This window comes from Coenobita brevimanus, chromosome 72, assembly GCF_032717465.1.
Source record: "Coenobita brevimanus isolate Jiangsu-jjx chromosome 72, ASM3271746v2, whole genome shotgun sequence".
In the NCBI taxonomy this organism is placed as follows: Eukaryota; Metazoa; Arthropoda; class Malacostraca; order Decapoda; family Coenobitidae; genus Coenobita; species Coenobita brevimanus.
This window is the reverse complement of record NC_137025.1, coordinates 6332501-6359602: the sequence shown is the minus strand read 5'-3', so window position 1 is coordinate 6359602 and position 27102 is coordinate 6332501. Positions and strand designations below refer to the sequence as shown.

Sequence of the window (27102 nt, the reverse complement as noted above, 5' to 3'; positions counted from 1 at the left end):
TTACCACTTGACTGTACTCTCGACAATTCAGTGAAGAAAGGAACGTTTGTGAAAGATACTGTATTGTATGTTTCTTTGATTTACGTTTCAGAGCCAGTTAATTGAAGCACGGCCTGCCCAAAAAATATATCTATTACCTTATTGCACACACACACACACACACACACACACACACACACACACACACATTCATTGTAGATGAGGAGGAGGATAATTTAGGGACTAGCTTTGGAGTGGGTGGACCAGGAGATAAGTGGCCGTAGGATCTGTGAGCAAGAGAATATCGTTAAACCAATAGCTAGATGAATAAAAGAAATCAAGGTAAATATCAGGATATCACTCCCCTTGCGTATGTAGATTCTATGCCAGTTAATATAATCGTCGGCTGTTACCTCGAATAATATATAGCTCCAGAGTTGTCCCGATCTTTGTACGGTTAATGGTTCGACTGTTAACAAACTCGGGCTTCAGTGTCTCATGAACCTAAATAAAATCGTCTGATGTTAGCTGGAATAAAATACTAAGAACAGTACCGACTGTGAGAGACTTAAGGAAGTTTCGTTTAAATCTTGCTGTAAATAGAAAAATCCTGGTTAGCGTCGAAATTCAAATTCAGAAATTCTACAAATCCACCTGGCGAGTTCAATGATCATAATTAATAGTACAGTAGTTGATATTTCATAAAGTTAGAAACACCCTTCGAGAAAACCCTTTTTTTTATTTTTTTATTTTATTTTATTTTTTTTTTCCCTAATTATTGGAGGGGATATTCAGAGACGACAGACAAATGTGTAATCACGTTCTGGGCGAGTCTTCCCTTCAGAGGTTCAGGTAATAATAAGACTAAAATTATCGGATTATTTTGTCAAAAGCATACGAGTAATGGCGGTTGTTATGATTGTTGGTATATAGTTTTTCAGTTTTATGTCCTGGGTTAATTCTAGATATTATAAACGTTCCTGTAATTATTATACTTAAGAATTATCTGAGAAGAATAATTGAAAAGGTATGAATTACATGCATTAGTGTAAGAACTTATTTATGAGATGGAAGAAGCAGACCATCTTGACTTACTATCTTGGAGTAGTTGCGATGTCATTTTTTTTCTGGTAGTAATGGAATTTTTCTTTCTTTCTTTCTTTCTTCCTTTTCTTTAATACCTTACCTGCGTCACCTCTCAAACATTACACGTCATCTCCTTCCCTCCCGCCCGTCTCCGTAATTCCAGTCTCATTTCCGCCCCTCACACACCTCCTCCTCTGCCTCCTTTCACGCCGCCTTACCATTTTCTCTCGCAGCCTTACCGCCGTCATTTTCCTGGGGGCTTAATCCTTTCTGCTCCCCGGCTTTTCATTTCTGGTTTTACCCTGCCTGTCATGTCTGCTTTACCGATCCTCGTGTCTCGTATCGGTTGATGTCCTCGTCCTCCTAGCATTCTCCGTCCTCGCTCTTTAGCTTTCTTCATCCTCGCCCTTCTAGTTTTCTTCATCCTCGCTTTTCTTGCTTTCTTCATCCTCGCCCTACCAGCTTTCTCCGTCCTCGCTCTTCTTGCTTTCCTCGTCCTCGTCCTTCTAGCTTTCTTCGCCCTCGCCCTTTTGCTTTCTTCGTCCTCGCCCTTCTTGTTTTCTTTGTCCTCGTCCTTTTAGCTTTCTTTGTCCTCGCCTTTCTTGCTTTCCTGATATTTCTTGATATTTGTTTTTATTTTTTATTTCTAGTCTTACCCTGCTAATCATGTTTGCTCTCTCTCTCTCTCTCTCTCTCTCTCTCTCTCTCTCTCTCTCTCTCTCTCTCTCTCTCTCTCTCTCTCTCTCTCTCTCTCTCTCTCTCTCTCTCTTGTTAGTATTTCGTTTTCATTGTTTCATATGCTTTTTTATTTTTTTTTTTTTATTTTTTTTTTTTTTACCGTGCCTGTTACCCTTTCATGTCTTTCCACTCTCTGGCCATATAATGTAATGCATTGATATTGCCTCTCATTACTCGCCGCTTTCGTGCCCTTTCCTGATTTTTTCTTTTTTTCTTTTCATTTTTTGTTTTACCCTGCCCGTCACTTCTTTTCTTATACGTCTTTTTTTTCTTTTTTTTTTGTATGAGTGTGATCTATTTTATTTATTTTTTTTCTCTCTCTGGTGTTCCCCTGCTTGTCACGTCTTTGCTTTCTCCCACCTCGTCTTTTAGGGCATGGGTGTTTCCTGCTCTCGCTTTATGTACAATTTTCGTACTTTGTTTGTGGTCTCTTTATAGGTTCTTCATATCTGACCTTACCCTATCTGTCACGTCTGTGCTTTCTCCAGCCTCGTATTTCAGGGTTTTGGCGTTTGTTGCTCATTGCATTTCTTGCCGTAGTCGTACGATTTTTTAATCTGTCATCACACTTATTTTAACAGTTCATAGTGTTGCAGTCAGCAGTTGTTTTATTTTCTTGAAACTATGAAAAGTTAATCATATCTTGGTGAACTAACTTGTAATATTCAAGCAATTAGAGGGGGCAATACCCGCCTTTATATACGGGATATATATATATATATATATATATATATATATATATATATATATATATATATATATATATATAAAATAGCTTTTCATATGTTGTGTACCTGTGTTGTCATAGCTTTCTGTTTCCTGATATTTCAAGGTGATGGCGTTTCCAGTTTATATTCTTCTTGCCCATCATACTTTTTCTTGCTCGTGTCCTGTATGCATGTCCTAACCTGCCAGTGCACGCCTAATGTATACCTGCCTGCCTTCCCGTGTGCAGATCTGTGTTGTCTACTTTCTCCAACCTCATATTTCAAGTTATTGGCATTTACCGCAGTTGCTGTTGTTGCCTTTTTCGTACTCTTTCGTGATGTGTGTGTGGTGTCTCATATCTGGTTTTACCTACCTGTCACGTTCTTGGCCTTTTCCAGCCTCGTATGTCAGGGTATTGGTGTTGGCCTTTCATGCTTTCTGAGAGCTGTTTAGTGATTTTTTCTGTACATTTTAAGGTATATCTATCTAGCTATCTGTCTGTCTATTTATCTATCTATCTGTCTATCTATCAGTCTATCTTTATATCCATCTGTCTGTCTATCAATATATCTACATCTGTCTGTCAGTCTGTCTATCAGTCTATCTATCTATATCTATCTATGTCTATATCAGTCTATACCTGTCATCGACTTCCCTGTTAGTTAACATATCTGCCTACTACTGTTTGGCTATATTTATATGTATCAGGGTGTCTCTTATTATATATGTCTAATACGGCATACAGGTATATTATTATATATATATATTTTTTAAATAACAGAACGGAGGAAGGAAAAACAAATGAATAAAAAAAATAATCCATTCACCAGATTACTGGTGTTCTCTGTTCATAAAATATCTGTAACAGTTAGGCTTAAACAGCTGTGGGTTGAAATTTGGAGGAAAACAACTCTGGGGAAGCGAGTTCCAGAGAGATGCAGTTCTGGGAATGAAAGAATTCTGATAGGCAGAAGTTCTGCAGTATGGCTGAGTGACATTCCAGTCATGAGCGCTACCAGATGCCCGTGTAGCACGAGGGAAGGCATGGAGAGGTGGCACCATGGACGCAACTTCGTCTGAGCATTTGCCATAAAAATATCTGTAAAATAATGCAAGGGAGGCAACATTCCTTCTTACTTGCAGGGGAGGTAGTTTATTTGTTATGGCAGGGTTGTTAATGATTCTAACAGCTTTGTTCTGAATTTTGTCTAGTTTTAATGCAACCTCTCCACATCCACTCCACAAGGGTGAGCAATATTCAAGCTGAGAGCGCACATGACTAATATTAATATTATTATATTAATTGTATCAATAATCATGTATTCAATTATCTCTTCATGACAGTAGTGCCTGCCATACAGTTATAAACAAATCCCATTTCTTTCCTCCGCATCTCTTGTGTCTCCTCGCCCCCCTGAGCCTTCGTATCTCCACCCCCTCCCCGCCTCCCCCGACTTTAGAGCCGTGTGTAATCTGTAAATCCTTCCTCCCTCTCTTAAGTCCCCAGTCTGCCATTCATCTCCTCTTCCTGCGCCTTGCCCTAGTTTCTCCCTCCCTAATTTCCTGTTTATTATTACACGTACTTTCCATCATTCGCGTCCTGCCCACCACCCTCTTTGTTTGTTTTGTGGGTTGTTTGGCAACTTTTTCCCATTTACTTTAAGGTATGAAGTATGATGTGAAAACTGGCGTGGTGGAGGATAACAGTAATCATCGTCGCTGTCAACATGGAATTGTTATATCACAGTGTATTGGTGTTATACCTCAACCAGCACGGTTATTGTGGGCAAAATTACTACTATAACATCTCGCAACAACCACACTGCCACTATTACTGAGTTACTCCTCTGTGGTTACAAGGTTACATAACAACATACCACTATTGTCCCATTCCTTTATACTGTACACTTACTGAACTTCAGCGTAGTATTACAAGTACTATATGAACCATCGAGTCAAACTACGTAGCATTGTTTACACTAGTACATATCATTACACACCACCACCATACAATTTAATGCATCACTGTGCCTCTAAATACTGCCACTCCATAATCACGTTCAGCACAGCACCATACAACGTTTCATATTATTACAACACCGGCCAGCATCAGTCCATTCCATTACCCATACACCACAACCATACCACAGTTCAAACCACTTTACCACACCACACAGATACCACCATACCATACTTCATTACATCACCATACCAGGCTTGAAAACACCACCTCGCCGATACCACCTGCCACCGTCCAACCACCTTATGTCTTCCGTATTAATGGCATAAGGGCGAGGTTGGGTGAGATGGTAGTAATGATGGGGTTTAAAGGTCCCAGGATATAAGCCAGAAGCGTCTTGTTTGGTAGCATCAGGTGGGCGGGACGAACTTAGCCCGACAGACAAACAAGGTAGATTGGTGGGGTAATGGGAGGGGGTAGGAGGGTGAGGGAGGGGAAAGGGAGGTCGTAAGAGGGGGGGGAGGGGGTTCATAAGAAGGGGGGGAGGGAGATAGATGGAGGAAGATCATACGAAGGGGTGGGTCGGTTGGGTGAGTAAGCGGAGGGAGGTCATGGAGTGGGATGTGGGTCTGGGTAGGGTGGGTAGGTGGAGGGAGATGGTAGGGGTGTGTGGGTAGGGTGGGTTGGTGGGGGCATGATAAGATTGTCTGGGTAGGTGGAGGGAGTTGCAGGGGTGTGTGGGTAGGGTAGGTAGGTGGAGGGGGGATGATACAGGTGTGTGGGTGAGGTAGGTAGGTTGAGGGAGATGATATGGTATGCTGGTAGGGTGGGTAGATGGAGGAGGGGTGTTAGGAATGTGGGTGGGGTGGGTAGGTGGAGGGAGGTGATAAGGGGTTGTGGGTCGGGGGGCATGGCTGGGGGGGAGGGTGGGGAAGCTTGGTGTGTGTGGGTCAGACCCGGCAGAATCAGTTCAGGCTAGTGTTGGGGGAGGGAGGGTGAGTTGGCAGATTTTTTAAAGGTAGCACGGTGAGGTCTGTCAGATCGAAAGAACAGGATGTGAGAATAGCCGGATAGTGAAGGAAGAGAAAATGTGAAGATAATGGGGTGAGGGGAAGGTTTGAGGCTGTGTAAAGTGGGGGAGGTGAAGACGGAGGGCAGGGTTTATGGACCTAGTAAAGGCAAGAGATGAGGGCAGAAATAATAAAATGAACTGGTTGAAGCAGTGTTTTTGTGAATGGAGGGCTCGAGATAAGATTTTTAGCTTGGGTGGGGAAAGGCAGGGTATGAATGAAAGTTAGGCCCGAGAGAGAGAGAGAGGTGGAGGGGGAGGGGGAGTAACAATGCAAGAATGTAGGAAGGCAAGAGTATGTGGAGAAGGTCGAGATGATGGAGAAAGGCAGGGATGTGATTAGCACTGTGAGGGTTAAGGATGCCCGGTGTGTATAAGGAGGGCAAGGTGAAGGAGAGGTGTGTGTGTGTGTGTGTGTGTGTGTGTGTGTGTGTGTGTGTGTGTGTGTGTGTGTGTGTGTGTGTGTGTGTGTGTGTGTGTGTGTGTGTGTGTGTGTGTGTGTGTGTGTGTGTGTGTGTGTGTGTGTGTGTGTGTGTGTGTGTGTGTGTGTGTGTGTGTGTGTGTGTGTGTGTGTGTGTGTGTGTGTGTGTGTGTGTGTGTGTGTGTGTGTGTGTGTGTGTGTGTGTGTGTGTGTGTGTGTGTGTGTGTGTGTGTGTGTGTGTGTGTGTGTGTGTGTGTGTGTGTGTGTGTGTGTGTGTGTGTGTGTGTGTGTGTGTGTGTGTGTGTGTGTGTGTGTGTGTGTGTGTGTGTGTGTGTGTGTGTGTGTGTGTGTGTGTGTGTGTGTGTGTGTGTGTGTGTGTGTGTGTAATAATGTGAGGGCGGAGGGAGGCAGGGTGTGTGTGGCGGGATTAGAGTAATAGCTGAGGCCCAGTAAACAGGTGGATAATGCCGGGCACGGGGCCGCCACCCACTGAGAGGGAGTGGAGGGCGGGTGACAGGAAGAGGGAGCAGGTGAGAGGGAGGTGAAGGTGGAGGATCGAGGTGGAATGAGTTATGGGAATAGGGGGTGAACGAGGGAATGGAAAGGAGGAGTAAGGAAAGGCGTGTGAGAAAACGGAAGAAAGAAGTGGGATACGAGGAGGAGCAGGTGAGAGGGAGGCGGAGGTGGAGGATAGAAGAGGAATGAGTTATGGAAATAGGAGGCGAATGAAGGAATGGAAAGGAGGAGTTAGGTATCCAGGGACACAAGGTTTGGTATGTGAAGAGGGAAAAAGGAAATTGGATAAGAAGGAATATTACGTGAAAAGGTGAGAGATGAGTTAAAGGAGCATGAGGCAAGCGAAGGAATGGGAAGCAGGATTGAGGAAGGCTAGAGAGGCAAAGACGGGAAGAACTGGGATAAGAGGAACAGGTGATAGGGTGGAGGAAAGGTGGAATGGGTTATGGTGATTGAGGTGAGCTAAGGAATGGGAGGTATGAATGAAGGGGACTAGATAGGCAAGGGAACGTAGGTAGATATGTAAGAGAGGGAGCGAAGAGGAAATGAGGGAATGGGATAAGAATAACAAATGAAGGCAGGTAGGGGAACGGTGGAATGGATTATGGAAATAGATGAATGAAGGAATGGGAAGTAGGAGTGAGACAGGCCAGTGGGGCAAGGGAAAGCAGGTATAGAAAGATGGGGAAAGGAGAGGGGAGGAAGTGGGATAAGAGAGGAAGCCGGGGAGAAGTAGGTGGATGAGAGGGGACGAGAGGCAAGTGAGAGAGTAGAAATTAAGTAGGAATGAGGTTGGCTAGAATGGCAAGGGAAGTTCGATGATATGTAAAAGGTTAGATATGGGAAGACAGGGAACTGGGGTAAGAATGGGAGCAGGTAAAAGAAAAGTGAACGGTGAAGTAGAATGAGTTTTGAGAATTGAAACTGTGTATTTGAGTAGAAAAGCTAAAGAGACAAGAGAAGGTATAAGGTAATGAAATAAAAGGAGGAGACAAAACTTGAGATGAACGGCAACGAAGTGGATTGAGAGGAAGGAAGAGAAGGAAAGGTAGAGTTTTGGAAATTGAACTTGAGGGAATGGGAAGAAAATTTATGAAAGGAAAATTGAGAAGAGTCGAAAGCAGGAGAGCGGAGGGATGGAAGTGGGATGAAAGGGTAAGGAGGTTAGAGGAAGGCGGAAGGAGAGGTGGAATAAGTTATGAGTATAGGTAATTAAGGGAATAGGCAGCAGAGGAATGGGAGGGATGGGAATTGGGCATGTGAGAGGAGTAGAGGGAGTTTATGAGTGGAGGGGCAAGGTTAAGACAGTGAGAGAATGTGAGGGAAGACGATAGTAAAGGAAATCATGATGGGTGGGAGGCGAGGGCATGAAAACAAGTAATACGGAAAATTAGTATATAGTATTATCATTGTAACTTCATGTAATTTTGAGGAAGTTGGTAATGTTCTCATTAGAATTAACAGATTGAAGCATTATTTTGAACAACAATAAAAAGTTGATTGCAAAAATACGATACATTAAAGTAGGTACGGTATTGCAGTTTGTGGGTATAACACGTAGTAATGAGAAACAGTGATAATTATACATCAGGGAATATTACCTAGACCAGCAGTAATAATAATAATAATACGATATGTAGATAAAATGTTAAATATTCATGATAACTTTCTGTCAGGCCAGAGCAGTATCCAGTGTATCACAAAACCAGTAGCTGAGTGAGAGTGGCCATCAATCAGGGGAGTGTGTTAGCCCATTACCCCATTCTCAACACCACATTGCCTTAACTGCCTATAATGGGGTGTAGATCGCTGTGTCCTGAACCTATACCCCATCGCCATACACCTGATCACTAAAAATAACCCTAACACTCTCTCTCTCTCTCTCTCTCTCTCTCTCTCTCTCTCTCTCTCTCTCTCTCTCTCTCTCTCTCTCAATTCTTCATTCTTACACTAACAAGATCAACACTGAAAGCTTGGCAAGTCGTTAAGTGGCCAAAAATACCGCCTAGTTTTATTTGACCGGTGTTGTTGATGTGATATAAGTGAGGAGTACCAGATGAGAGAGAGAGAGAGAGAGAGAGAGAGAGAGAGAGAGAGAGAGAGAGAGAGAGAACCTGGGAAGTGATAGGCAGAGGGAAAGATGGATTGCTGGAGGTAATGACAGTGGATTGAACAATAAGATTCCTAATTGATGAAATTAAATGAATTCGAAGAGTACAATGAGACAAGAACTTCTGAGAATCTGTGACGAGTTCTTGTTCAGTTTGTTCAGTTTCATTTTGTTCTTTCATATTCCATGCCTAAGAAAAAATTGATCGAGGAAAAATAAGGTGCAAATGAAAACCGTAAATATAATTAGAGAGAAAAAATTTTGAGCCATCAGAATTATCAGGGAGTAAGTTCTGTTGATAAAAAGAGTGGGGAGTGACAATCAGAGGAGGGTAGAAAGCAGAGTTAAGAGGAAAAGAAGAGGGTAAATAGTAGGGAGGTGAAGATAGAGGAAGGTATAAATATTAAAATAAAGTTAGGAGGAGAAGAGGAAGCAGATTAGTTAGGTGGGGGTTAGTGGCATTGACGGTAGATGTGGTAGGTTGATCGATGTGGGGTGTAATTTTGACATAGGCCTACATAAGCTTTCCTTGCGTGAGAAAAGGGGGAGAGTTAAGGGGTCAAAGAGAGAGAGAGAGACGAATATGAGAACAAGCAGTGTAGTTAATCGTTGTAGAAAGATAATGAAAACCACACACACACACACACACACACACACACACACACACACACACACACACACACACACACACACACACACACACACACACACACACACACACACACACACACACACACACACACACACACACACACACACACACACACACACACACACACACACACACACACACACACACACACACACACACACACACACACACACACACACACACACACACACACACACACACACACACACACAGAAAGAGAGAGAGAGAGAGCAGGAATATTAGATCAAGCAGTGTAATCGATGCAGCATGTAATTGTAACATAGGCTGGTCGTGTTCCCCAGGCCTGGTTGGTGATGGTAATGCTAGGGTGGCGTTGTCGTGGAACCGGAAGACTTATTTATAACCCTTCTTGAGCCTGTGTATAAAACTTCCTTGTATATACTGTACACTTGTTCACTCATACACCCCCTAATACACCTCACAGCAAAACTAAAGCGAATATTAAGATGAAAAATACTGATAACAAAGCGATTTTTTTGATAATTCGTATAAAGATTTGTGTAGGCAGGAAAGTGTGTAAAATCCATGACACATACGAACCCAGGCCTACACATTACTGCTGATGGGGTTAATGGGTGGCTGGGGTCTGAGTAATGGGGGCTGGGTGGTAATGGGTGCGAGGTGGCTGGTACTCATTGCTCCAGGACAATTTCACCCTACTCATTGTGGTGCCAGAGCAAACGGGTATTTATGGAATATATGGGAAGGCTGGGGTAGTGTATAGAGGTGCCAGTTATTGTGTGTGTGTGTGTGTGTGTGTGTGTGTGTGAGAGAGAGAGAGAGAGAGAGAGAGAGAGGGATTTTCTAGTATTGCATTTATTCTTTGTATGTGCTAAAGGCTTCAAATAAATGAAATATAATAACGCGGTACTTTTTTCTTATTCAGGTGTCTGTAACCACGAGCTTACTACTGGACGATGCCAGTAACGATGGCTCCCTCATAGTCGACGTCGAATCACCTGCGCCACCCACTACAGGTAAGCATATATTTCTCTCTCTCTCTCTCTCTCTCTCTCTCTCTCTCTCTTTAACAGTTTCTTTTTATTTTGTCTCTGCTATTTATTGATCGTATTTTATTCCTGTGTTGTCGTTGTACTGTGTCTGATTAGTACTCTGCTGCATTTCGTGTCTGCCTCAACTACCGATATCCTTTCCTTCCTTCCCACGCCTGTGTCCTCCTCGCCACCACTTCCCCATGTACCTCTATTATGTGTATTGCATGTGTTCTCTAACTTGACCTTGCCGCACGTCCCTCTCTGCATTGCTAACGTTTCCTTGTGCCTCCCCATTCCCCTCACTCCTGCCCCTTCACCGCTTACCCTCTGTCTCATTCTCCATCTCACCTACAGACTTAATCATCTCTTGTCTATCACTTTCACTAGAACATTTCACTATCTGTTTACCTGTATCTTCTCTTCATGTTTCCTCTCTTCTCTCACCCAGCTTTATAATATGTCCTCTACATTGACCTTGCCTCACGTCCCTCTCTGCACAGCTGATGTTTCCTTTGCCTCCATTTCCCCCCCTTTCCTGATTACTCTCTGACTCATTCTTTTTCTCATACACATGTACTACCTCAGTTTCACTTATTTCAGTTATTATGTTATGCCTCAGATTATAAATTCCGTTTTACATTATATCAGTATTCCTGCCTGACTTACGCATCTTTCTGCATATCCAGCATTATGACTTTCCTGCCTTTCATATATTACAAGCTTTCACTTCTCTTTATCCTTTTTACAGGCCCCCCCTTTCTTTGATACTTCTACCTTCTCCCATCTACACCTGTATCATATAAAATTTTGCGTCTGTCTACCACCATTCTTTTACCTCACTCTTTTCTGCTTCACCAGTCTTTTCCTGCACCTTTTTTTCGCCTGTCTTTCCGTTGAACCAGCCGGCAACCTTCACACGTGCCCGTCTTTTTTGCTTCCTCTCCACCTGCCTTTCTTATTACCTTAGAAACTGCCTACCGCCGCACGTGCCCCCTGCTTATCCTGCCTTACCACATCTCAGGACATGTCCCTTGCGACCCTCTCACACACTCGTCATGGTCTCGACTTGTTGGGGACATGGGTGCGAATCCCCCAGGTGTGCACAACTTCAACACCCACCTGGAAAGTAGTGAAGGGAATTTTAGTGGTAATCTTGTGCTCCATATTAATCCTGTATTCTGCTTTGACTTTTATTCAAGGACTGTGTATTGGTACTCTTGTATTCCACTTTGTATCTTATTTCATGCTTTGCAAAACTTATCTCCTGTTTTGCTTTTTATTCCAGGACTCTAATATTATAATCATATTTCCAGTTCCGTCATGTATTCCAGGCCTAGAATCAATTTTGTACTTCATTTTTATCCCATCTCCTGCCTTACCTTGTCCTCGATTTTAATTTTGTCATCTGCTTTACCTTATATTCCAGGCCTCTATAGGGATACTCGTATAGTACATTCTGATCCTATATCTTGCTATGCTTTTTACCCCTGGATTGTCTGCTGCAATTACTTCATCCTATTGGCATATATATACTTTGCCCTTTGTCACCGGGTTGTCTTATCGTTACGTTGATTCGTGATCACTCGTCACATTTCTTTTATATTTTAGTTTGTTCCATCTAGTGTGTTTGTTTTTTTTATCTTTCGTCACCATCTTTTTTTTTTTTCTATTTTCCATCTTGATCTTTATTCTCCTCTCCCCCACATAATTTTGATTTTCCTGTCAACGTGACCAGTCTCTTGCCCTTTTTTTCGGTCTAAGTTTCATTAATGTTGTCACTTCCCTCCCTGTCTTTTGCCTCGTGTTTCTTATCCTCTTTCTCTTTTCTCAGTGGACCTTAGTGAAGCTGTAGTCTACTTGCCTTGATCTCTTCTGTTTTCTGTTTTACTCTCCGTCTGATAGCTATTCTGCTTCCTTCCTCTTCCTTTGCCCCCAACCTGCCACGGCTGTTTTCTCTCTAGCTTGCATTTGCCAACTAATCCGCTTCTTTCGCTCTCCCTCCTTCCCCCACCTGCCAAGCCGCTGTCATATCACTGTCTTTTTCTTGTATCATAAATGCCACAGCAGCACCATACAAGCCCTGGGATTTCTTTCCAAAACTTACAGGAAAGCAGAAGAGCTTGATGGTCCAAATAGTCAGATATGGTAGGTAAACGCGCAAAGTTACTCCGATTATTTTTTCGTTTTGTTGTTATTGCTTTATTTATTTATTTTTATTTTAGCGTTAGTCATAACTTTTAAGTCGTCATTAAAAAGGTACACTTGTGGTGTAGTGAGGCTGCTAGTGTTTGTTGTTATATTATGCAGGCGCAGCGCTTTGTGCAGCCGGTGTGTAGGCTTGTCAGGTGTGCCACAGTATCATGGATGCAGGCACCAGGTGGAGGGGTGGGTAGTGAGTGTCAGGTGTGTGTCGGGGATGTCAGAGATGTAAAACACGTGCAGCAGCAGACACGGATCAGGGCTTGCCAGACTACACCTGCGTCACGGCTCATACACACCTTGTCCCCTCTTCTGTCCCTAACACTCTTGACTGAAGTGATATAAGATCCGTCTTTTTAGTTTTACCCATTCCTTTTGATCCGTGTCACCGTTTCTGTGTTCCATTATACTGGTACTGCTCTCCTTGCATCCTGTTAATTAATTCCATCAACCCGAAAACATGCCTTATATTTTATTCTGTCAAGGACCAGGCGATTTTACTCGGTTTCAGGAGGGGGGGGGGGACTTGGGTGTTTAGGAATATGTTGTACCATACCTCTTTCAGTTCAACAGTTATTTTACGATACTGTTTTCTTTTTTCTTATACTGTATTAACCCATTCACAACGATGACCTTTTTTTCAGGATACCACCAGACGATTTTATTCAGTTTAGGAGAAACTGCTTGTAACGAAGGGGTTAACGATTATTTTCTCCTTTACTCTGGAGGTCATATGCCTGCTTTTATTGTCTTACGTCATAAGTGAATGCCTTGGGATTTTGACGGCAGTAACAAAATCCATATATGTCACTTGAAATCGTCTATAAATAATCATCAGGAGGAAGGCTTTTTTTTTTTTTTTTTTTTTTTTTTTTTTTTTCCCCAGACCTGTTGGCAGTTAAACTTGTTCTAGCCATTTCCCCCAGCTGCCGAATTTCATACCTTCATTTAAGTCCCTTTCTGTTTCGTCCTCTTGTTCCCTCTTTGGGTTGCCACGCTGGTACTTGAGTTGTTCATGTGTTATTTTTATCTACAGAGGACATTACCTGCCCATGTCTATGATGGCTTTTTAATTGTAGTGAATTTATCTGTAGCTTTTGCGTGCATCCATATCCAAGAAGCTTTTATTATATGTCTGTGTAATAGCTGACATACTCCTTTCCGTACCTCTCTCAGCACTCATGTTAACGTTAGACGCCAGGTTTTCATTCAGTAAGGTAATTGAAGAGCACTGATTTTTTTTGTTTTTTTTTAATAAGGGGATGTTTGAAGTCATTGTTACTTTTATATTAATTGAGGATATTCCAAGTCTCTCTCTCTCTCTCTCTCTCTCTCTCTCTCTCTCTCTCTCTCTCTCTCTCTCTCTCTCTCACTTACCAAAAACTTCTTGTGAACTTCGTCTTAAGTATACGTGTACCTCAACGCACTCTAAAACTTCATCTCACATTTCTTGGAAGACTAAATATGGCTGTTAAAGATGGCATTCATTTCCTTCATATTCGTCTTCAAACGTACCTTCAGACTTTTCTTGTTTAGCTAAGATACCAGCATTCGTAGCTACTCATACGATTCAGTGAAGAGCTATTGTGTGTGTAAGATTGCTAAACCGCTCAGGCGCTACGTAAGGTGAATATTGCAACCAGCGGCAATAGTGATAAAGTTGTATGCTTGGAGACGACACCACAACGCCTGAGAAAGTCCGTAGCCGTCCTTGTGTGACCTTCTGGGACTTGCGAGGTGTGACTAATTGGGAAGTAAGGGAGAGTGATCATGTTTGATATGGACGCTGGTGGGTGGTAGTGAAGTTCGTGATTACTCGCTTCACATCCTTGTCTCTAAAGGCTTGGTTTCTCTGTTCCGGGTGAGAAGTGTCATTCGGATGGCTTTCTTTATACAGCTCACATTTCCCACTCACTTGTTCCGTGCCATTTACCATGCCCGTCAGACATACTCTTGTTTTATATTTGCATTTTCTCAGCAATGAGTCAGAAAAAAAATACTAGGACGAAGAATTTATGAAATATGTATTGAATGTCTCAACAGTATTTCAGTTTCCATGCATTCATATTTTCCCATATGTAACTCATGAAAATAAAAGATGTAGCGTCAGCCTGAACATTTTATGGTCAAGAATTACCATACTGTACAAACCTGGGTAAATGAAAAAGCATCGCTCTGGACCGGTATCTAGAAACTTATGGAGAGTGGTACTGTTTCTGTTGACTGTACTTAGCACCACAGCTGTCACCAATCTCATCCCTCATTCTTTGCTAAGCAGCTTCTTGAAATGATTAATTCTAACCTTGATTATACTCATGACGTTATCATCGTAACTATAATTCCATCTAATACTGTACATGGAATATTTAAATAGCACCTGTATACAATATCTAAACCCATAAATATCCACATAGGTGCAATAGCTACCTATCACCCTTCACCGACACATCCTAAGATCCTTCATTAACACCTTTCACCACCCGTACATACGACAACATCCTCCCTCGCACCCCCTCACCCTGCCTGCCACCCACTGCGAGAAGTGAGGACGGGCAGCTACAGTGGGCGGCGGGTGTGAGGGTGGCTGTAGATGGTGAGAACAGGTTGAGACTAGTGCACCTGGGCCGCCCGTCGCCTCTGCCCCATCCTTTCACCAATCCCATCCCAGCCCGTCTTTCTTGTCGACCACCCATCCCACTCGTTTCATATTCCACCTTCCCCACCCATCTAACCTGCCTGCCGCCCACCCACAAATCTAACCTGCCTACCACCTACCCACATATCTACCCTGCCTACCACCTACCCCACCCAGTTAACTTGCCTACCACATACGCTAACCATCTAACCTGCCTACCACCAACCTATTTAACGTGTCTACCACCTGCTTACCTCCACCGGCCACCTACCCACCTACCCCGTCACACTTATCTACCACCTACCCCGCCGCCCTCACCTGCTCACTACCCATCCTTCCTTCCACACTTAGTATTCCCTCTAACCCACCCTTCACTCGGAATCCTGATCGCATGCACTACGACCCTCACATATTACCTAGTCCAGCACCGTCCTCTTAACAACTGGCTAAGTCTCTCACACCTATATCTGCTCCTCCACCTATCCTCTCATATGTTGTTAGTGCAGTCTTGCAGTGGCCATGCATTTTAACTTAATTACTGGTACTTCAGTCATTTGGTACGCTGGCTTGATGCAGTGGTGAACCGCAGCAGGATTTTTTTTTTTTTTTTTTTCATATCGTGGTTGTTTATTCCTGTATAGTTTTTTTTTTAATTTCCTGATGATTTACAGTATTTATGACGATGTTTTGTAATGAAACCTATACACATTTATTTACTAGCGAAGTTAGATTAATCCCTTTTAGCCCCTGGACGTCATTTTTTTAATATTTCCTGGTACCTCATGACGATTTTACTGAGGTTAGGACAGACTTTGAGGGGCTGTATTTGGCCAATCCCTTAAGTACCAGTTGAATATAATTGTCCGGTAACAGCAGGAATAGACTGCAAAAAGAGTCCTTCATAGTCAGGAAGTTAAGTTTCAAATCTGTACACACATTTTGGTTATGTGTTTGGTGGGGGACGTGCAGTGGTGGATGGTTGTGAGGGACGTGGCTTAGTACATCGGTAATTAGTGCTATAGCTATTAAAGGAACATGCTGGACCAACGTATAACTATCTTTAATGAAACTATAGGGATAATTAGAACTACTCTGCAGCAGATTGAGTTTAAGATCAGTAAAAATATGCTTATTTGACTGGATGTCTTTGGAGGTGCATGCAATGGTAAGGGATGTGTAGGTTGACGGGCTGTGACAAGTTTGAACACACATTAACTCACACATACCTAACTACACTCACCGCGAAATAACGAGTCAATTAGGATGTAATAAAGGAGGAACTATGTACGTATATGTTAAGTTGTCATTAGTAGAACATAGTGGACGAATGTGAGACTTTGAAGATGTAAAGATTAAAGACATTCACTGCAGTAGAGGTAGTATAAAATCAGTATGTACATGTGGCTAGTATGCTCGTAGGAGGCTGTGATGGACGGGGATGAGGGATGTGCAGGCTGGCGGGCTGTGACGAGGGTTTAAACACACGTCATTAGCTCACACACACTCAACCACACTCACCGCATCCTTATGTCCTTTGCGGCCACAATGTTTCCTAATTGTCACTTCTCTCTCCTCCTTTTATTGCTTCTCCTTTGTCCACATTCACCACGCTTCTGTATTCCTTTTCGCTTCTTCAGATGTATCACTCATGATTCTTACTCAGATTAGTTATTTTTTATACCTTGTTTTTAGTTATTTTTCTTCATTGCTAATGTTTTTCACTTTTTACATCTTTACTGTGATTCATGACTACTTTTCTTCTTTTTTTTTAATTGCATCTCTCTCTCTCTCTCTCTCTCTCTCTCTCTCTCTCTCTCTCTCTCTCTCTCTCTCTCAACTCATTTATTACTTTTCGTTTGCTGATCTGAATCGTTTTTTCCTCAGGCATTTATTCATATTCTGTGCACATTTTCTTACTGTGGTCGTATTCATTAATTTTTTTTCCCCTAAGCCTCTGCTTGGATTCATCTCGTCATTCCCAAGATTAACTCTCTTGTTCATCACTCCTTTTACTAAGTCTTCTTTGTTCATATTCTTTCCCTTGTCCATCACTTCTTTATTTATGTCCTCTTTGTTTATATGCTCTCATACATTAACATAAATTATCGTTCTGTGCTTGATTTTTGTTGTGTTTGTAATCAACCCTTTTCGAGCAAGATTCTCAGCTAAATGAAGTCGTCTGATAATATTCATGATAAAAGGGTAATACAGACTTCTTTTTTTTTTTAACTGGTAATCCATCATTTTGCTGTGCCAGTATACTCTGCTTCAAGTTTTCTCCGTGTCAGTATGTAATTTTTGCAGAACTTGGTAGTTCAGTAGTATTTCCTCATTTTTCCCCTTTGTCATTATTTACATTCTTCCTTCTTCCAAATTTTTATTTTTAATTTTTTCCAATACCTTATTTTTCATAACGTAGACAATAATTGCCTTTTATTGTTCATTTGCCAATCGTTTAACTTCTTCAGTTATGGTTGAGCTACCTCTCTTTCGTACCATTTTTAGATGCGGGACTCTTTCTTGAAGTGGCCTGGTCAGTCAGTCATTCCCTAAGGATTTTCGCAAGCAAGGTGTCTCACTTGCATGAACTTAAGCAGCGTCCCATATCACGACCCTAATGGGTCCACATCTTCCTCCCTCGTCTGTACTTCCCACCCTGTCCTTATGTCTCTTTGCTGTTCTCTTCCCTTTGCTTCTCCACTCTTCTTTTCTTGTCTCTCTCATCTTTTTTCCTCTTCTAAACCTCCTCTCTCTTGTTCCCCCTCCTCACTGCTTCTCTATTCCTCCCTCTTCTCTACTTCCTCCCCTGTCCTTTCATCCTCTTCTGCCTCCACCCCTCACCCCCACCCTCTGTCCCCAGCTCCCATTTTCTATGCAGTGTTATTCCCTGTTGAGGACCTGAGAGAACTTCCTGTGTGTGGGTTGACTCTTGGCATTGTTGCATTGTGAGGCATGTCATTGTCATTCTGCAACATAAAGTGCAACTCACTGCAGCGCCAGGACAGATAAGCAAGTGGGAGGACAGGACAGGTGGCAAGAATAAAGAGGAGGAGGAGGAGGAGGAATGAAGAGGATGTTGAAATTGTGAGCTAAAAGACGAAAGATAGATCAGATGGTGAGAGGAATGAAAGATGTAGAGATTTATTATTATTATTATTATTATTATTATGGCAATTAGGAGTCATCATATTTCATGGTTTCAGGGCAGTTTACCAGAAAAAGTGGGAGTGAAAAATGAAAAGACATCGGAAAATTATGAAGGTTAAAAGACGAGAGGAAATTTTAGATGGTGAGAGGAATGAAAGATGTAGAGGAACTTTATTCTCTAATTTGATGGTTCTGACGGCTAGCAGTTACTCTAGAAAATTTCGCACTCACATTTACGACACCCGCTCCATCTGGTGACAACATCTACTGCTTCTGTTGTGAGGCGGCCGGAAGCAGTATTTTGTGATGAAGGATAGGACTTAGCGGGTGCCAGACCAGTGCCAAATACCGTTGACTAGTGGAAGCGAACTGTACTTAAAATCTGTATCATAACAAGTCAGACATATTCCTTTCATATAAACACGTATTGTCTTAGTGAAGGTAGCACAATATATCAAAAGCTTATAGTTGTATATATATGAGTAATAGTAAATGATGTGTGATGTCTTTTACTACATGTGTACAGTGCGGTCTAGAATTTTGCCAACGTGACTTTTTATATCAGGAGAGGGCGTTTTTGGTAGTCAGTAGGCATTCGATGCAATCTCTTTTAACCCATTCCATACGATTTCTTACTACTTTTACCCCACCACTCGACTGTTATATTAAGCCAAGGAGTGACCCCCGCATTGTGAGTAATGTTAAAAATGTATGCACTGGAAGTATGTATTTTAGACCTTTGAATCCTTGTATCCGATTAAATTTTGATGGTAATCCAAATATGCTAAAAATTACTCAAAATAATGTATAAAAACATTCTGGTAATAGCTAGACCATTCGAGTATATATATATATATATATATATATATATATATATATATATATATATATATAGAATAAAATTGGAAATTCGTCATAAAACCAAATGCCAGTCAGATGACCGTTTTTTGTATTCCTGCCTTTTTTTTTTTTTTTTTTTTTTTAAAGAGACCCCACTGTTAAAGAAATTGGAGGGGGGCTAATGAAGTCCATAGCTAACCCCGTCATTTCTAAAAGTCCCCGTTGTTATCAATAAAATCGTCTGAAGATGACAAGAATAAACTTGCGCATGGATTGAATGAGTTAATTGATAGAAGAGACGTGAAGGGTGTTTGAGTGTAGCAGCGACTTATATAGAAACAAGGGGATAATAGACAGGCGAGGCAGGAAGGAGTGGAGAGGGGCGAGAGAGGGTGGAGGAGTGTGGAATGTGACGTTCATTATGTCCTGTGGGAGTTGTGTGGTAACGTGCTGTTTGTCACGACCGCATCACACACACACACACACACACACACACACACACACACCATCCATTCAGTCTGGTAGTGCGATAGATTTAACATTTATAAATTATTTGCTTAAAAATAAAGTTTTAGGTTATATAAAAAGAAAGCCATACGCGTACGTTTTCCTCTTGTAAGTGTCGACATCACATTCATTCACAACCTCACTATGGTATCCCAAGGACGTGTTCAGACGGTAACTTGGCTGCCTTAGATGGTGTAGCATCCTCTCACTCGCAACACACGTTATGCACTTGTTTTCTTATTGTCTTGTGACCTTTTGTTATTATTATTATTATTGGTGGTGGTGGTGGTAGTGGTGGTAACTGTGGCACAGTATGAACTCTTTAATCCTTTCACAGGAAGAGGTTACTTTCAGTCGGATAATGCCGGTAGGCTGTAGCCAGAAGTAAATGTCAGAATGCTCATAAGCCAACAGAGTTACTTGCAATTTTCTTTCAATGCGGGTAGTTTCCTTCAGCTAAAGAAAATCGTATGGTGTTGCTAAAATGAAATATCTAAGTATGGTGTAATGAGGTGGTATGAGAGGACAGGGTGTAGAGAAGGGTTGTGAGGGGACCAAGGGAACAGAGGCGTGAATGAGGGGAATGTGGCCTTTGGTTCCTGCACTGCCTTGGGGATTTCCGCCCCACACACGTTTACACCATCCTCCTCATTCATACTCTCAGGGGAATGGGTCGGCTAACGGACTGGCGAAAAAGCTTATCACTGAAAGACAGGAGTTTGCTTCATTGGATGCGCAAAAGAAACTCCTGTTGTCTTAAATAAACCAAGAGGACTGTCAATGGTATACGTGTCCAGTTTTCATGAGATTTAAGGGATGGGAAGCCCTCTCTTTCATCTTTTTCGTGAGTTATTACCGAAGTGTAGGAATAAGGTAAAGGATATGGCTAATTTCTGAGAGAGACTTGGCGTTGTTTGCCTCATCGCATTCTACTTCTGTCAATGACTCGAGTATACTGTATACTGATTTGGAAGTTTAGGTTCAGGGATGGGAATTTTTTTTTAACGAAGTATAAAAGGAAATCAAATATAGTTTCCATTTATCCAGCTGTAAATCCATATCATGTTTTGTTGTGTAAGTACTCATATACGAATGTAATATTTTGCATTTTTATAAACTTGAATCAACGTTTGGTGAGAGTTCGGACAATGGGAACAATAAGATGTGGTCCAGTCATCAGTCTTGGGCTTCGATAAAGGCAGACAGACGAGACAGACCCGCGGAAAGACGGAGGTTTCACGGGGACAATGGAAGACGCAGTTAGGACATGTGGCCAAGAAAAGCAGAAGACAGGGACAGACAAGACAGTCAGACACAGAAAGGGAAGGCAGGAATAGATAGAGCACGGACAGAACATGCCGAACAAACGATCAGATAGAAGAAGAGAAAGATGCATTGAAATAGGCTGGTTAGAGGAAAGACGGACCTTGGAACTGACAGAAGAGCACAACAGTAGATATTAACAGATAGCTACGGAGACAGCAAGAAGCAGTTAGAGGGAGAGGGGTTGCAGAATAGAGCCACATACACCAGAGGAACACAAACAGACAGAAACAAACAGGGCATTGCGTCGAGGAAGGGAGGGAGGAAGTCAGATGGAAGAAGGATAGTGCTTGGGATCGTGGAGATAGAGAGGAGGGGAGGAGGACAGGTGGAAAGACAGGGACAATGCTCCTGATCTGCAGATAACCCCACCACGTCCCTACATTCCTGTGTATTGATACGTGTTTGTTCCTGAAGAATGTTGATTCCCGATAGAATGGTCTGCAGTTGTGTGTTATTGCTGGACATCTTTTGTTATGTCTCGTATTCTTCTGTTTTATTAGATGATAGTTTAGCGAGGAATACTGTTTTACTCATGTTATCTCATAGTTTTGTAGCCTTTCTTATCCTCTATCTTGGCAAGGGATTGTAAAGCTTATTTCATGCTACATAGTTTTTTCTCGATATTCTTCTCTTCAGTTTCCCCACTTCCTGTTTCTTTGTTACTTAATTGTTAATGTCTCGTCACGAACTACTGCAGCTTCACAAGAGTCCAGTGGCCTCTCATCTCCTTCACTTGTCTAGGGAGGAGAGGAGGTGCATGGGAAAGGAGAGGACGTAGTGGAAAGAGGGTAGGAATGGAAAGGGAAAAGGGGAGAGGGGAAAATCTGGCTTAAGAATGGAGAAAAGGGGCTGGAGAAAAGCAAAGGAAGTGAATAAAAGTTGAGGATATATTAAAGCACAAAATTAACAGTGATGGGTTGTGAGGAAAGAAAGATATAGTGAGAAGTAGAGGAATGAGGAAAAGAAAGAGTGGCATATAGCGAGGGGTGGGGGGAGTGTGGAGAAAATGGGATGTGTGAAAAAGGAAATGAGGAAATTTTGAGAGTGGAGGTGAGGGGAGAGAGGAGGGATGTCCGTAGTAAGGTAGGGAAGGAATAAGTATTAGGTGTGTGTGTGTGTGTGTGTGTGTGTGTGTGTGTGTGTGTGTGTGTGTGTGTGTGTGTGTGTGTGAGAGAGAGAGAGAGTATATGGCGAGGGAGGGAGAGGAGTGGAATGTATGGGTAGGGAGGGGCAGTAGGTGTAGTATATGGCCATCTCCACTATTGTTCTCTGCAGGGAGGGCTTCCTTCTACGTCCATCAGTTTCCCTTCCTTTGGCGTGACCCTCCCTCCCTCCTCCCCCCTCCATACCTCATTTCTTGGTCTTTCCTTCTCCGTCTCTTACTGGCTAACTTTCTCTTCCTTGTATATTTCCTTGTTTTTCACTTAATTTGTACTTGTTGTTATATTGGCATCTTAATTTTCCCAGTCACTGTCTGTCATTCCTTTCACTTCCTTCATCATTCCTTACTATTTTTCCGCGTTTGATAGTATTCTTAATCCTTTCACTCACCTTTCCTTGTTCTGTGACTTCTTCATATTTTGTGCTGTTTTTCGTTTACTTCCCATGTTTCTTCTGTGCGTCATTTTCCTCGCCCCGCTCCGCTACCGTCCCCCTCCGCCACCCCCCTTGGCATCCCCTAGCACTGTCCATTTATCTCCCACCCATATATTTAACAGCTCTCATTACTCACGCTTATCTAAATCTGGTGCCCCCTACCCCCGTGTCTCCCCGCTTGCTCCGTATGAGTATCCCCTCCAGCTTATCTCCGTTTTCCATAACATCCAGGCGTTCTGCTTACCTGAGGCTGGATTCACAAGTTCACGTAAGCCTAATCTCGTCTTGCAACTATGCTCTTTTTACTCCAACTTGGCCTTAAACTGCCGTCTCTCCATCTTTAATACCGATTTTTAATAACAAGCTTCTACTCACGAAGAAATTGTTACTTAAATGATGCATAGCCTTAGTATTGTCGTCCGCCATTGAGCTACGGGAAATAAGCTGCAAAAGGATGAAAATCTGGACCAAGTTAAGATAAAAGACCTATAGGATTTGTTTTTGTAAAAAGAGCAGGGAACAAGGAAATATCCTTCTCTCATTTCCTCGTCTGTCCTTCAAAGCAAAATAACTTAGGGTCAGTTTTTATTCTTCTCGTAACCAAGTTTTATTATTGCAGGAAGAAGAGACATGGGTGTTTTTGAAAATTCTGCACTCTCCTTGTCCTTGCGAAAACAAATTGCAGTTACGACAGGGAATTGAATCATAAGTCTGTGCTTCCGGGATCTGTCTGTCGTCCCTCTCTTTATTATCCTCATTTATGGAGCTGTTTTTGCTGTTGCTCCACTTAACCTCCCATGTATCACAGTGAAGGTATATGTAGAACTCGTCGCCTCTTGAGTTCGACGACACCTTTTGTTATTTTGTACTTGCTACCGCCAGATGAATAATGATTGTAGTATATTTAGGAAAACTCATCTGGTGTTGCGCTAGAAAGTTTCCACGGAGCAGTAATTCGGAGTTATACCAAATGTTTTATGAGAGTAATGCGTTTTGTATTTTGTAACTCCCTTTTTTGTGTTGTTGTTTGATAGTTTATTGATTTTCTCATTATCAGATGGAAGAGCAGGACCTGGTGATCGTGATTTAGCTATACTGTATCTTGTTTTATAATTTTATTTGATGGTTATCGATTTTTACGTATTTTTAAATTTAATTTTTCGAACAGTTACTTACGGTGATAGTACTATTGTGTGTGTGTATGTGTGTGTGTGTGTGTGTTTGTTTTATTTACTGATTTTCATATATTTTTTGAACTACGTATGATTTATTTTTAGTTTAATGTGCTGATTTATAGATTTTCATTTAACTGTCCTTTTTTGAACTGCATAGGATGAAAATGGAGTTGACTTTCGTTTTATAGCATTGTTTAGCCCCCTTTTTTTTTTATTCACCTATTTTTCATTTTTCAAGCTATGCTTACGTAGGATGAAGGTAATTATAGCGTACTACTTTACTGATATTCACTTTTTTTTTTTTTTTACCTGCGCGTTTTTTTTATAAGTGCGTGATGAGGTGAGGAGGAATAGCACGAGAGGCAGGATGCTGGTGCGACAGGTTCAGGTGTGTTACTGAGGAGGGTTCCCAGGCCCCTTATCTTTACTATCGCTGACCAATTTTGTAATGCACGGTGCCGCTGGGAGGGTGCTGCCTACATTATAGGCACCACCGCTACTCGCCTCACGCACCACACACATGCACGCACTTTATGCACACATGCACGTATTTTTACACACACACACACACACACACACACACACACACACACACACACACACACACACACACACACACACACACACACACACACACACACACACACACACACACACACACACACACACACACACACACACACACACACACTACAAATATATATTTAGAAGTTGGTGTGGCGGGCATGAGGATAGTTCACACGCCGAACTCCAAACTTTGAGCCTTATTCAGACAGTTATGTTGGCGCAGCAGGTCACGAAGCTCTGCCCCATGCCAAGTTTACTCTTCTTATGACCACTTAATCGTAATATAAATCGGGCGGGTAATACGCGGAGCAGCCACTTCTTGATATGGACGGGGGGGTTGCCTCAAACGTAAGCCTTTTTTTTTTTTTTTTTTTTTTTTTTTTAATAGTCTGGTCGCCCGCTAAACTTGGTAGTCTCAGGGTTTCGTGGCCTTAGAGCTCGAATGCAGCTGTCAGTAAATATGATAAGATAAATGCATTAGACTTGTGCATTCGGGTTTATCAGTCATCGTCGTCGTCGTCTACGTAATCTATCAGTCCATTGTGAAGGAGTTTCCCAACTTTACCACTCTGTTTTGTTGGTCGTTAGTCTTATCCACTCCACTTGAATATCTGGCAAGACCAACAGGGTCAGTTTCTTGCTTTTTTCCCCCCTCATAGAAATATTCATTACTGTAAGACTCGTCCTGAAAATTTGATAAATGTGTTGCCTCTGGCATTCTGGGTTTCCATTTTCAGAATGCCTCACAACAGTCTCAGCTATTGCCTTCTTATTGTGCTTTGGAAGGAAAATCATCAGCGGCGTACAGTATATTGGGTTTTGTGTTTTTCATATTTTCTTTTGCAGCGTTATTTAACTTTGCTTCATCTTCCTAGGTAGGTGTTGAAGCATATGTTTTTTGGAAACATGATTATCATTATCCGTTATTTAGTTTGTTGCTTCGACCAGCTATTCTCTGATGTAAGCTAAAGCAGTCTCGGTTGGTAATGGCTCGTTTGGTGACGAAAATTTGTATTCCCAGCAACTTTCCTATCACGTCAACATATTTGCTTGTCTGCCAGAGTACAACAACAACAACAACAACAAAAATGTGGGATTGATCTTCGTGCCTCAGGGATGAAGGAATTTTCGTGGAAGTAAGAGAAGTGCGGAGACACAGTTGCACTTTAAATAATAATGGAGTACGGTGTTCCACCTCAACCATTTAAATACTGAAATGGTTTCCGTGGGTTTCATATTATAGAGTCCACCTGAAATACCCTATTCGAATTATACAGTGATTCGAAGATTATCATTTTTTATTGAGTGCAGTTCTCGTTTACTCCTGTCATAATATATGGCATTTTCATGAGCATTTCGCGTGGCTTTGTGACTGTACGAGGAAATCTAATATCACCATTCACATCTCTCAGAACAGAACGCTGCATATGTTCCAAGGTTCTGTTTCTAAAGTTCGTACCCACAGATTCTTGGCATTCCTTTTTTTTCGGAGCAAGTCAGACTGCTGCCTCGGCCGGTGATCCATTGCTGCTGGAGACTAGGGTCCAGGGATTGTACAGATTTATCACTGATTTTTAGGAAGTGTTGGACCAGTATTTTGCAGCACCATATCTGGAGTAGGTGTAAAAAATTGAGCGAGTTGTTATTTTTCTTAGCTCTTCTTACAGTGTGCCTTTCAGGAGTTACTGTAGCAATACGGCTCGCTTAGATGACCAGCTGTGTCACTGCAATGGAGTGTTTCGTCGGTGAAGATTCGCGTTTATGTTTACTTGCCCATATTTATTTTAATGATAATCTCTCTCTCTCTCTCTCTCTCTCTCTCTCTCTCTCACACACACACACACACACACACACACACACACACACACACACACACACACACGTGTGTGTGTGTGTGTGTGTAAAATAAGTATGTATGTATGAGTACATGTGAATGCTTTTTATTTATGCAAGATGTACTATGCACCGTATGTACACAGATGCACTTGCTTGTAGTTGGTTGACCTGTGTTGTAACGATTACGCATTCGCAGTTAATCTTCAAAAAGCTAATTGTTGTGTTCAGGGTAATTTAAATGGATCGTTACCTTTCGTCACGCACCTGTCATCACAACCTTTAATCAAACTTGGTGGGTGGTGTATGTGGGTCAGAGGCCATCCGGGTTTTCTGGAGACTGCCTGTGTTTTGTATCTGATCACGACATATTCTCACTCAGTTCATTAGCTGATGGACTGACCTGGTTGTGAGCACCACGACTCCTTCCGCGTTACTCTCCTCTCCTGCATGATTCACAGTCTCTGCTTTATCAGGAAGTAGCATGGTTCCGCATTCACAAAGGATCCTTACCAAATTCTACCATATACAGGTCTCCAAAGCACTTTATCATCAGCAGCAATTATTTTGTTTTGCTTAATTTTTCGCCCGCTCTTATTTTTATTATAGCTGTATGAGTTAAGGTAAAAATATGAATAAGCAGACATACTCAGCTTAAATTCAAGACATGTGCGATTATGGTACTGGTGTTAGAATGGGCGTTAGGTATGGTTTGTCAGTCGTTTATATCTTGTGACACTGAACTCCATGACTGTTGGATGGATCTTAGCTGAACCTGTGTGTGTGTGTGTGTGTGTGTGTGTGTGAGAGAGAGAGAGAGAGAGAGAGAGAGAGAGGGTCAGTCACCTTGCAACAATAATCATTTCTTAGAAAGTAAAATCGATACAGAGAGGAGAGCGCCATGTTTCAGAAGTTTTAGCTATTATGTTCATTAAGAAAAAAAAATTGGATTATTGGATCAGGAACCGTCTTGAATACTAAGACTGAGTGTGGGAATGTTTCAGTGTTATTCACTGTATATT

The 27102-nt window shown here is 42.0% G+C and overlaps 1 protein-coding gene across 1 annotated transcript in view; it reads left to right on the top strand.

The window, feature by feature from the left end:
* The window catches only part of Ino80 (chromatin-remodeling ATPase INO80), a 499736-nt gene that overhangs the window by 450229 nt on the left and 22405 nt on the right, over window positions 1–27102 (top strand). The window contains 1 exon segment of the mRNA XM_080278280.1: window positions 10147–10237. Within this exon segment, the coding sequence (XP_080134406.1) occupies window positions 10147–10237 (91 nt within the window).